At 33.0% G+C, this 12,964-nt stretch overlaps 1 protein-coding gene across 1 annotated transcript; it reads right to left on the bottom strand.

Moving 5' to 3' along the window:
* Window positions 1-4,426: 4,426 nt before the first annotated feature.
* Window positions 4,427-10,369, bottom strand: LOC125207648 (protein PSK SIMULATOR 1-like). Its single transcript, XM_048107080.2, has 13 exons — window positions 10,115-10,369; window positions 9,017-9,549; window positions 8,470-8,795; window positions 8,309-8,401; window positions 8,121-8,211; window positions 7,363-7,456; window positions 6,872-6,969; window positions 6,621-6,690; window positions 6,345-6,439; window positions 6,097-6,213; window positions 5,913-5,989; window positions 5,375-5,419; window positions 4,427-5,289 (listed from the first exon to the last, which is right to left on the bottom strand). The coding sequence occupies exons 2-13, from the start codon at window positions 9,329-9,331 to the stop codon at window positions 4,776-4,778; spliced, it is 1,935 nt and encodes a 644-aa protein (XP_047963037.1). The 5' UTR covers window positions 9,332-9,549; window positions 10,115-10,369; the 3' UTR covers window positions 4,427-4,775.
* Window positions 10,370-12,964: the final 2,595 nt, after the last annotated feature.

Genomic DNA, 12,964 nt, shown 5'->3' with positions numbered 1-12,964 from the left:
TGACTATCATGTCACCAGGTTCCATCTTTAAAGCCTAAATTATATCCTAAAGTTATATCAAAACATCTCATTTGATTTATTTTACTTTTATTGGGACTATGTTCCATTTTTGTAACAATTTAATAGGTCAGAATAAATCAATTGAAGAATAATACTACAGTTATAAATCTTAAAGGACGGCCTATATTTAATTAGAATCAGCATTTTTGTGTTTGGATAAAAAGTGATAAAATTATACCTTGTTATCTAATGCACCGACATGCTATTTTTCCCCCATTAATTATTGTTTACTGATAGATTTTGGAATTATTCTATTTATGCATGGAGATTGGAGCCCTACTACCAGCCAGAATCTTTGTTTTTTTTTTTAAAATAAATTTTATGATATTATATTAATTTATTTTACATTATGCATGTGAACAAGACAAGATATTATGTAACTCAAATAACGACACTTGATGATTGAATTCTTGTATGGTAGCTACCACTATCACTATTTGATATTTGTTGTGTTTGTTTATTTTTTATTGCTTTGTATTTTTCCAAAACCATGTGCGATATAAAGTTGGAACAAGGAAACACATTCCAGTTATGTTATAGATTGTATATTATTTATTTATAGGGAATGTCTATGGAAATTATTAATAATATAAAGAAATTGTAAATATAAAACTTTAATTTCTAATGCTAAAAAGCAAAGTAAAATTCATAAAATTCTCCTTTGATTAGGAGCTACTATTATACCAATAATCTATAATGGATGCGGCTGACGAATAACACCGGGAAGTGTGTTGTCTTTTTGCTTCTGTTTTTTTGTGTTATTCATTTCAATTTCTTTGACAATGGTTTTAGATAGAGCATTTATTTTTGTCTATACTTTGATTTTATTTATTTTTATGTTGCATCTATTTGGAATTACTTTTGTACTATTACTAGGTCGTTTGCTATCTTTTTTTCTTAGGATTGTATAATAGATGCAAAAAAAATTACTTGTGCCATCAAGTAAGGTATCCACAAAATTGTACTTTTACTCTTTTATTTGTATATCTAGTTAAAACAACTTTTTTGTTTGATAATATATTTGACATTAATGTTTTATAATTTACGATCAAATGAATGTATGCTATATGTTTAGTATGTTATTGAATTATCCACAATGTATAGTGAAATCATAGTAGTTTAATTAATCTACTAAAATTTAACACAACTATCTTAGATTATGTATGATAATAAAAAGTGGTATATAGAATCATGCAAACACATATAATACATAGTTCGGTAAGAAATAATTCTTGTGTATCAAAGCAAACAAAATATAAGAATGTCATCATGCGTTCGGTTATAAAGATTCCCTTTGGTATGTATACATTGCATATGCCTTGCAAATATTGTTAAGTGGTATAATTAAAGTGACATAGTGTTTGAATTTTGATAAATCTATTATTATAATTAAGGTGCATGATATTCGAATTTGATAAAGTGAATGGGTCACGAAGTTATAATGTCTATCGATGGAATATATTTGTGGAGGCGTGGAAGCATATCATCTAATCGGAGGAGATATTATCTAATTAAGTCTCATCTAGATTTTGATTAAAGTGGATGTCTTTTAGGTAGTACATGACATAACTCAATCTGAATATATCTTAACTTCATTAGATTTAGTGGTGTTTGAATTTTAGAGAAAAATTATTTGGATTTTGAAAAGTTAATAGGAATGGTATTATTAATTCAAAGAAAATAAATACGTGTTAAGATGCAATTAGATCGTTGTAAAGATAATTACAAATGAATTCAATTAATTATCGATCGGTAAATCCCATTTTTGTAGTGAAAAACTTATAGTATTTAATTTACTTCACCTTGTACAACTTAGATCATCATTGGAGGAGGACTTGATTTTCACATACATTGAAATAATATTCTATAAGCATATTATCACAAATCAATCTTCTATTATGTTCAAAGCACCCTACTTTTTCATTTTTTAAGAAAGATAATCTAATCTTTTTGAGGAAGCTAAGACTATAGTTTGAACTTTGAACTATATATAATTAATGAAAAAATTCTTTAATATCTTTGACTTCCATTAATTGATTCCTTTAGTTGAGTGACGCAATTACGTATCCTCTTTTTCGCAATTTTTTCAAAATATACTCATATATGTGAAAATAAGTAATCTAATCGATGGATTTTAATTAAAGCATTACTTATGAAGGTTGGATTGAAATTTTAAATTAGAGATGTGATCATGAACTTGGAAGACTAACTTTTAGAGTGAGAATATCGAATAATAACAAAGAACATAGAGTATACATTTTGTTTAATGAAAAAAAACAAACATAATCCAATAAATCTCAACTAATGATCAACTTTTTAACTTCACTCATACTTTAACCATGCAAATTATAGAGATGAAGAAACCTATCACCCCAAACCATGTTGATTCCTCAAAATCATTTTCTTAATTTCTCTCTTCAAACCAACAACCATACTTTGATCATCGAGCACGAAATTAAAAAATATATCTTCACAACACACAGAAGCAGTGTTATAAACTTGAATCCTTTGAGTGGATATCAAGCAGACTACTAAAGCGCCAAAAATGCCGTCATGTCATATATCCCGTCAGAATTAATCGAAAGAGGTTCAAATACGAGAAATCTCATGTTTTTAGTTTAAGAAGATTTTTATTTGAACCCTTGTATATTATTGAAGGCTATAATAGAACAGTATATACATTGAATGAATATATATTATCGAAGGCTATTATAGCACAAAATATACATTGATTGATCTTCAAATGTTTGGATAACTGCGATATGAAACACTATTCAATGTAAGATTTGAGCACTTCAAAAACTGCTACTACAATTTATTATACGTAGTAATTGTATCAAGATTAAGCACAGGCTATGAACATGTTAAACTTTGACTTATAAATCTGACAAGCAGAGGCTACCAACACAATCTTCAAGAAATGTTCTTGATTTTTTATTTTTTTATTTATTTTACATCTTGCAAATTCGAATGTTCTTAATTTCTAATTACGAGATTAAATTGATTCTATATTTTCTAAAATTAATTTTATCATATAAGAAAAATCAAAACTCATAAATAAATAAAAAATAGCAAATGATAATTATCCCGATCAAATAAAAAGGAATATACCCAATTTAATACTAATATTTATAAACTCAACTTTATATCCTGCTATTAAAAATTATCCCAACATGCTATATTATGAAAAAACTATTTATATGTGTAGATATGACTGTTAGTATTTAATTTTCCACAGTGACATGAATGCCATTGGGATTTGGTGACACTATAATCCAATTATTTGCTTTGTTCCATCCGACAAAAACATGTATGGGTAGCACTTACACGTCACTCAGCTATTTAAAAAATATTTAAAATTGGTATATATATTATTCTTATTCTTTGCAATATTATTTATTTAATAAAGATGGAGGGTAAACATAAGATACTATTCTTTTTTTCTTTTCATGGTAATCAAGAATATCAACTTTTAACAATGCCACTTCAAAATAAAAGGAATTAAATCTTTTTATATCTAATAAACAAAGGAGGGATAGGTATTCGGATCAATCATTTTATCAAATACGGTACTAATAGTATTTTGTAGTATTATTAATTAATTAAACCCTAACGAAATTTTGAGATGAAGCCTAAATGGGACCTGGCAAAGCATCTTGTCAGTCTTCAAGGTTCTATCACCCAATATAATTTATCCTAATCTCTACTAGTTTTTATTTATTCTACATAAATATTTTGTCAATTTATAACAAATGTTAACAATTGTATCTATCAATTTCATCTCAATTTTTTTTTTAAATTATCAATGTTATTAATATTCTTTCAGTATGTATCAATTTTATCATCCATATTTCACTCCAACGATCGTGACATGATGGATAGATGGTGACTTAATAATTTTGTTCCAAATATATTTCCATACTTCACTAGATATATAGTTAAATAACTCTATTTAGATAAAGAGGTATGATCAATTGTTAACTTTTTTAAGTTGTTAACTCTGCTAACTTATCAATGCATTGTATTAAAAATATAATACGATGACACTAAAATATCGACACATAATTTTATTGGTATTTCAATATACTTTGTTGACATTTTAATGTCACTTTATATTGATATTTTTAATACACTGATAAATTAGCAACTTAAAAAGTTAGCAATATAATACACCCTATTCTTAAAAATTTTTATATATTTATAATATTCTTATTCATTGTAATTAAGGATAGCTATATTTTTGGGACCATTGATACTTTGTAAAACGATCAAACAAAAATTTCCGCTCAATGCTCTACCAGTGATAAAATTACGGTTCCACCCCTACACAATAGAGAATGCTTGCTCCATTTATCACAACACAAGATTAGTTTAGAAGGGCAGAAATGGAACTCATCAACAATAGGCTTAAACAAGTTTAACTCATTCTGTACACATACTGATGGAAACTACACTCACTTGGTACTGAACTGACACAAACTCCGGTGAAACGTCGTCGGAGCTTGCCCGTTTTCTCGATCTCGATCGCACGGGGAAAACCAGTATACCTAAGATACGACTCTCCATGTACAACACGCGCTGCAACGGTTCTTCCTCCCAACCCGCGGCTTCTGAGGGGACGAGCTCGTGTGCGGCATAAACGACGCGAAACTGCAAACTAGAGACGAGCGTGCGCGGGGAAAATGCATCACGAAAGCATGCCTTGAGGCTTCAATTCAAATTGTGTCGACTCTGTCGATCATGTCCAACGCCTTGATCCGGTCGATGTCAAAATTAATGATTGGGACCGAGGAAGGTCTTCGAATCGGGAAGGGATCCCTCTCCCTCGTGGTTTCATGTGTCGGAGAATGGCTGTTGCTCTTCGTTAGCCGGTGGTGCTTGGAAAGACTGGTTCTTGATTTGCTGAATTCTTGGCTCTTGCTTATCCCGGGAGTCAGCTTCCGCTTGCTGACGTCTCGGAGCATCTCCTGGTCCTCGATCGACAGCGTTGAGGAGGGCGAGCTCGGTATCGGGCTCGATAGATGGAGCGTCTTCTGGTTTGGGGACCGGATCGGGGATTTGACGGGCGATTTGAGCCCACCGTTTGCGGCCCTTGATCGGCTAATGAGATGATGCAGCCATAGTACCAAATCAAGAATGTAAGCTTCCGTTTTCTCCTTGTCCGCGTGATAAAGGGTTTCGATACGGAGCAAATCCGTCTGGCCGGCTAGTTTGTTGTTCATCTCGGATCTGAATAACACGAGGTGTATATAGTCAAGCACGACGAAAGCATTTGAAATCTTCGAAAGATGAGCGTCGTTAGAGATGGCCTTACCCGGTATTCGCCCATTCGCCAACCCAACCAAAGCCGTGGTGAGCCCTGTTTCCGAACATGGCACATAGTCAACATACAGATCGAAAAACAAAATCAAAAAGGCTGTAAGGGTATGCAAGATGCTCTATTAGATGACAATTAAGGCCAATATCACTTTCTAGCCCTTATGTATCTGTGTTTTTTTACAAAACATCGTGCGTGTTTTAGGAAACGTGATACACGTTTCTACACGGACATCAGAGAGCTCGTCCTAGATTTGAAAATGAAGTCAATCTATTGGATTCAAATTGTGTCATTCCTGAAAGATTGAGACATTCGGGCTAAGAAGCGATATTTATTCTACAAACTAATGGCCGGTTAAGTTTCAAGAAATGACAATAGAGAATGTGGCCAGGAGAGCTATCAGTCAGTTTAACATGTAAATTAACCATGTAATCCTATACGTTCGTCTTAAAGACTCTCAACACAGCGTCAAATCCAAGGGAAAAAATTGGGACGCAGCGAAGTTTATTAAACGAGAGGAGCATGGTAGTTTTACTTTGTTGTATTGGTGGCCATAGGCACCAGCCATTGAAGAGTTTTCTCCATTTCTTCTTTGATTTGTGGGACAGAAAACTGCAGAAAGAATGAGAAGAATCACACAAATACGTGAAGATCACATGTAGGCATTCGGAACCAAACAATCATTGTTTCGAACCAAACAAGAAAAGAAGAAAAAATACCTCTTCTTTGAGTTGAAAAGATTGCAGTCTAGAACGCAAAGCACACTTTATAGTTGGTGGCAGTCCTTGGTATAGAGCGTCTCTCGTACTTGGTGGCACCGATCCTGATCTAGTGACCTGGATCGAAAATTGCAGGCGTAGTTCAAAATTAGGCACAAATTGAGTAAGAAGACAGATAGAACGATAGAAGCACCCGTTAAGAAAGAGGAGAACTAGAACAATAGAAGAAGAATAATGAACGGACTCACGAGTGTATCAATCTGCGTTATGATATTCGCATAATGCAGTGCAAGTCCAGCAGATCCTAACTTCTGATGGCGGTCTTTTGTCGGCTTGTATCCATCTTTAACAGTAATTCAATAAAACAAGTGTTATAAACACTAAACATAGATTTAAGGAAATATGTGAAATACACAAATTGAAGCTCAGAAAATGACAATACGACAACCCAAAACACACAGCAATTTTTTGAAAAAAATGAAAAGCATTTCAACGCATATATAATTTCGAGGTTTGTGCATTACCACTGGAACCAAATGCAGAATGGATCTCCAAATGTAGATAATGAACGATGTCCACGAGCTTCTCCATCACCTTAATTAACATAAATAAAGAATAAAGAAATCAGTTTGGTATGTGAAGAATGGTTGTAATGTCCAAAAATAGGACCATATTTGTTACATATAAGGCGAGTTGCTGAAAAAAGTAAGCTTTGTTTCTCGTGTATAGAATGCATTTTGAGCTCATATAAGAGAAAAGAGCCTGGAATTGCAACCTCCTCCAATATCTTGGACCATAGAGACTTCTTTTTCAAATTCTTCACATGCTTCTTTTGACTCTTCAGCTCTGCACGTAGAATCGCGAGGCTGTCGCCTTCATGGGGAAGGAGAACAATTTCAGAAGGAAAATACAGAAATAGAAGAAAAGCTAAATAGAAGGCTGTGATTAGTAGTAGAATACAGCAACAAGAACAACACAGCAGACTCAGAAAAACAATATCTAAATATTATGGATAAGGCAAAGAAAGAGCATAAGCATATCAACTTGACGAGACCATCAATGAGAAAACTTGCCATCTGTGATGTTGGAAACACTAATACCCAAACGGTTGTCATTTAAATTTGCAAAAAGGTCAACTAAGTTTTAAAATCAGGAAAAATCCACTTAATCTCTTCATTTTATATCTAAATTCCCATGTACACAATAAAACTACATTTTTGGGTCTTTCAAAGATGTAAGACATGATTTTAAATGAATCATAAATACCTCTGTGTGCAGCGTTTGAGTTATCCTCTTCTTGAGCTTTGCGCCGACAGTCTTGTTCGAATCTATCTAATGCATGCATTTCATGGTATAGTTCCTGCACAACACATTAGATTAGGTGATCATTTAGAAGCTCACAATACCACTACAATAGTCTGAATCTCTAATAAGTAATTCAGCAATTTCTCAGGTCTAATTTATGTCTACTGGGATGATGTTCTAACGGTCTGCTGTAAGTGTGCTGTTTATGAATCTATGTAAATGTACAAATACGATCAAGTAACATTTCTGTTGGGAAAAGCAAAACGACAAAACCGGAACATTCAGTGAAACATTTAAAATTTCAAATTAGTTGCAAAGAAAGAGATTTTACCGAGTGGAAACATAGATATAAAAACACAAATTTAGGATTACATCAACCAAATAAGATCCTAATTGGTTCAACAGAGACAGATATCTCTCTTTTATATCTAAAACGCAATACAGTACTTTGGTTCTCCTTTAACTCAAGGAAACATCACCGATAGATATCATATTTATGGGGATATTAGCTTCTTTTTAAGTTCAGAAGCCTTGACACATTTCATAAGAACGACTTTCAAGCCATAGTCTATCATAAATTTATTATCAACGATTCCACCACAATTAATCATCCAAATTCCAAAAGCAGACAAAAGGAAGTTTCATAGGCCGAGCACAAGATATTGTGTTAAAAGGGAGAAGTAAAAAGTAGAGTGACTGGCTGTGATAATATAACTTACAGCAGTGTTCTGAACCAACACCATCAAATACTGAATCACACTTTCCGCTTCTTCTTTCAATTGCTTGTGAGGTGTGAGTTCTGACTCCAACCTAAACGCGTAGAAATGAACTAAATATTATATTGAAACTCAGTTGTTGTTTAAACAAAGATACGAACAACAAACTGAGAAAGGGTATCTGCAGTTACTTCTCAAAGTAACGGTCCAAGTTGTGCCACTGAGGATCCTTGCACCGATTCCCAAAGCGAATGACCTCTCCAGAGAAAACTTTCAATTCATCCCTGATTATATTGAGAGAATTAGCACATTAGTGGAAAACATATCAGATAACTGTTTTTAATATTTACACCTCTTGTCGGCTGCAGCAATTCGTAATAGTTCATCCATATCCCTCGATGTTAGACGCTGTATACCCTCAGAAGGGAGCACCACCTCCTTCAGATGTCTTATATTCTCTTCCGCAAGTGAATTCATCAGATTGGCACCTTTAACAATGGTATTCGCCACTTCAAAAGCCAATATCGATATTTTGATTCCTTTTGTAGCTATCCCAGATGCAAAACCACTGCTAAGATTCAAATTAGTCATGCTACTACCAAGAGTATCCAACACATCAACTGCTTTCCCTAGGCCGGCGTGGCCTGCTCTGCCCAGAAGCGTACTCATTTCTGAAACCTGAGAGTAATACGAAAGATTTTAGTTATTTATCAGGTATTTTAAAGAATAAGCACACCATACACCTGACATGAACGCATAATATTTTCCATACACCATTGACAAGTACAACAATACCATAGAATGTAAATTCTTGATTCAAGTTTTGGCATGATAGAGCAAATATAATCAACAGATTGAACAAGATAACAAAGAGTTACAGTAACTATTTAAGCACATACCTTTGTCAATGCAACCTGCTTTGTTCTCGTTGATCTAGATTTATCAGATAACGCCCTAGACAACCGAGGTATTCCATCATTGATATCATCCATGCTTGTTCCATGTGGAGTAGAACTCAGCTCTGGAAAGGAGAATGGTTCCCTCGGTTGCTTATCCATAACTTCCACATCCCTCGGAATGTTCTCTTCTCGGATATCCAGTCCACGGGATTGATAAACTAGTCCATGGCCGTAACCGAAGCGGCCATTAACATGAGGAAGTGCACCACCCAGAGTAGTCTCATCAGTGGCCCTTCTCGAGCAAAGCCCACCCATTGTGTCCGTAGTAATTATAACCCTATTCGGCAGTAATCATCTAAGCAATCCTCAAACACAAATCAAAGCAAAACATCCCCCATCTCCCACTAGCCAACAGCTGAGGATACGCTACTTAAAACCAATTTCACAGTGAAAGTTCAGCCCCGAATTACACTCACTCCCAACGATATAGCCGGATTAAAAGCTCTCACGACTACAACCGGAACAAGCTCAAACTGCAAGAAATGGGAATACAGAGCAAAAGGTCACAACTTCAAGATCACTCAGCTAAGGAGGTAAAAGCTAAATTATTCAGGCAATGCACGAACCAGTAAAGCTATATAATCTCAGAACAACAAAAAAAATAATGTCCCACAAAATTTTTTTTAAAAAGTATTAGATGCAAGTCAAACAAATAAAGCCAATCATTAGCATACTCAAAACTAGAGCGTCTAAAGGCAAAACAAATGAAAAATCAAACCACAATTGAGAAATAAACCATATACAAGCATAAAAATCCAATCTTGAGCTCATCAAATCAAACCCAAGAAACCCTATAAGTAAAGAATCAAAGAAGAAAACAAGTATTTCCCACTTGTACAAATACAGGGCACTTTCCCAAGAGATAAAGGCAGATAAAGATGATGACTTGGATCTAACAGAAGAACAAAAAAAAGATTCTTGGCCGCGTCTCTTTCTACTCCACGATGAATCCAACGCATAAACAAGTCAGGCAAACAAAAGGTTGCAATGATGAATAAAAAAAATTGTAGAAATGGGGAAAAACAGAAGATGAATTACAATTGATTGTAGAATGAGTTGAAAATGAGCAGCTTGAAACCCAGGTAATCAAGATTGAACACAAAGGTGAAAGAAACGATTTTTATGGTGTCCCAATCTTCAAAGAGGTTGCTCTTGGTGGTGTGAAGTAGTGATACTGATTGCTGCGGAGTTTCTGCTACGAACCAAAATGACCCAAAATTCAAGATTGAAGAACTAGGTCAGGGAGTAGAGAAACCTCTCTCTCACACTCTCTCTCTCTCTGGTCAAAACTCAAAAATCAACAAGTTAAATTTGCATAGTTGTTGTTAGAGTAAAATTTCAGTCAAGAATAACTGCAAATTTCCAATTTTTACTCCCACAATTTTCTATCAAATATGGTGTTTATTTTTCTACACGTGATACTTTACTGTTCTTCAAGTTTTTTTATTACTGGTTTTATTGTTTTTAACATACAATTGGAATGTGTATTTACGCTATTTTATTAATTTATAAATAAAAATAATAGAGTGGTCAGTGTCTAAAGCTAAAAGTTTTATATTCGAGTCTATCCCGCTGCACCTTTTAAAAAGATGTTACTATAATTTAGATAGAGGTGAATATTTGAATTACTAGGCGATCATTGTCCGAGGTCAAATATCTCGTATTCGAGCTTATCGTGCAGCACTATTTGAAAATTTGTTATAAAGATGAATACTGAATATAAATAAAATACTAGTATATCTTAAAATTGATTGGATTGGTAAAATTTACTGAATTTTTGAGTAATTATTTTGCAAATTTCATTACATTTTTACTTAGAGAATTACCTTATGTTCTTTGTGTTGCCTTTTTTCTGCAAAATAAAATGGGATTAGAGATGACAGAGCATTTTTATGAGTGAAAAAGTTCAATTCTAAGTGTACATCAAAATTACAACATGATGTATAAAATGATTATTTCCTTTTGTTTATAGTCTACTTGTAATAGTATACTGTGATGCATTAATTTCATGATTGTATTAGACTTTCCTACGACAAAATAAAAGCAACCAAATAAAAGAAAAAGAATAAACTATCACAAAGTCTCTGTCTTAACCGAGAAGATGCCCACAAAAATTAAATCAAAGATCAAAATTTTTGACCCTTTCTTTGAGTTATTGACTTATTGCACGACCACTAAAAAGTCTAAAATCAAGAAAATGATCGATTATTGAGAATTTTAAGCCTTCAAATAACATAAAACAAACTTGATTTTCATAACTTTTAAGTATTATTTAAAATGGTTGATATTAACTCTTCGTTACCCCATTTACCCTATCGACTGATCTAGGTTGGGTTCGATAGGGTTGACCGACTTCCCAGTCAATTCGGAAATTTTGAGACAATGGCTTCGATTTAACGATATTTCACATCTGCATCGATCCTTTTTTGTTTATTTAGTAGTGTAATTTCATAATTCAGATTGCTACGAAAAGAAAAAAATGTTTCATTTGCCTAAACGGCGACAAGCGAAGGCAACAAGTCATCGACGACCTTCTTCAATTCGAATGGATCTATGGTGACTCGATAAGTGCAATCTAGCGCAACCAGTTAATGTGCACTTCATAAGTCATTTTTCAACTAAGAATTACTATATGTTTGGATTTTATTTGTTTATGGTCAATAAATTTTTTTCCAAAGGGCCTATGATTTTCAAATTGGGGCAACCTCGGATAACAACATTAAATTCCTCGAAAATTAAAGTGCAGAGATCTTATCATCTCATTCTCAAGAATCTCGAAATGGTGCCTCATATTTTTTCAAGATTCTATGCTTAATATTTTTGGCACATCAATCCATCACAATGGGAAGCACTAGAGATATTCCTATTCATGCCTAAAGTCATTGAACACCAATCTTTCTTGATTTGATGAACTACAAAATCTTGAATAGTTCTTCAAAGCTTAATAAAAAATAAAATTAATGTAATGATCAAGAAGTAGCATACAATGAACTGTGATTCAAGAATTCGATTAGAGTAACAAATATTTATATGAGGGAACAACTTTGTAGAAGGTTGTTAAATTGACGTAAAAGTATTAAATTTAAATAGCAAACATGTACCTTAAATAACAAAATAGTAGTATCAATCTTTATCGAATTGGCAAGGTCTTGTTGTTGAGCTTACTGTGATGACAAAAACAAAATGAAATTAAACCATGATATATTGACAAATTAGAAGTACAAACATAAAAGAATTATGAATTAATTCTAGAAGAGAGAAAGGGAGAGAACCGTGATATGATAGTTAATTGGTTAATACAAATATTTCAAGAAATAAGGCTGAAAGTTTGAGTAAAAGTATCACCAATATAACTGTGAATTATTGAAAATACATTTCCTAAAGAAAGAGAGATGCAAAAAAACAAAATAAAGTGACCAGTAAAATGGACTTTTTAGAACCACGAGTAGTGCTTGAATCCTCTCTTTTGGTGAGAATTGATATAAGAACTGTCTTTATATACACATTCAAATAGGAAATGCCGTATAATTTACAAATTTAATTTTCATCAGATTGAATAAATCTCCAATTTCGTAAGGAAATAAAATTAGATTGGTATGCATTTTATAATATACATAATATAGTATTATGTATTACCCTCATATTTTATTTGTATATTTGATATTGTTTATGAGATTTCAATTCAAATGAGAATTAACAGGATTTGCATAGTGGTGCAGCCATGATCGCCAAAAGAGAGACAGTTGCTTAATTTGGAGGTCTTTACTTAACAAAATCAGTCTTTCAAGAATATTTTTTTCTAACGCCATCAAATTATCAAATACTCCGTATTGTTGTTATTTATATTAACCATTAATGTAAATTTTATTTTTATGTATTAATTTTATA

Source organism: Salvia hispanica, chromosome 6, assembly GCF_029641045.1.
Source record: "Salvia hispanica isolate PSC_SH4W2 chromosome 6, Shi_PSC_v1, whole genome shotgun sequence".
Taxonomy (NCBI): Eukaryota; Viridiplantae; Streptophyta; class Magnoliopsida; order Lamiales; family Lamiaceae; genus Salvia; species Salvia hispanica.
Note: the sequence above shows the minus strand (reverse complement) of the source record. Positions and strands in the feature narration are given on the sequence as shown.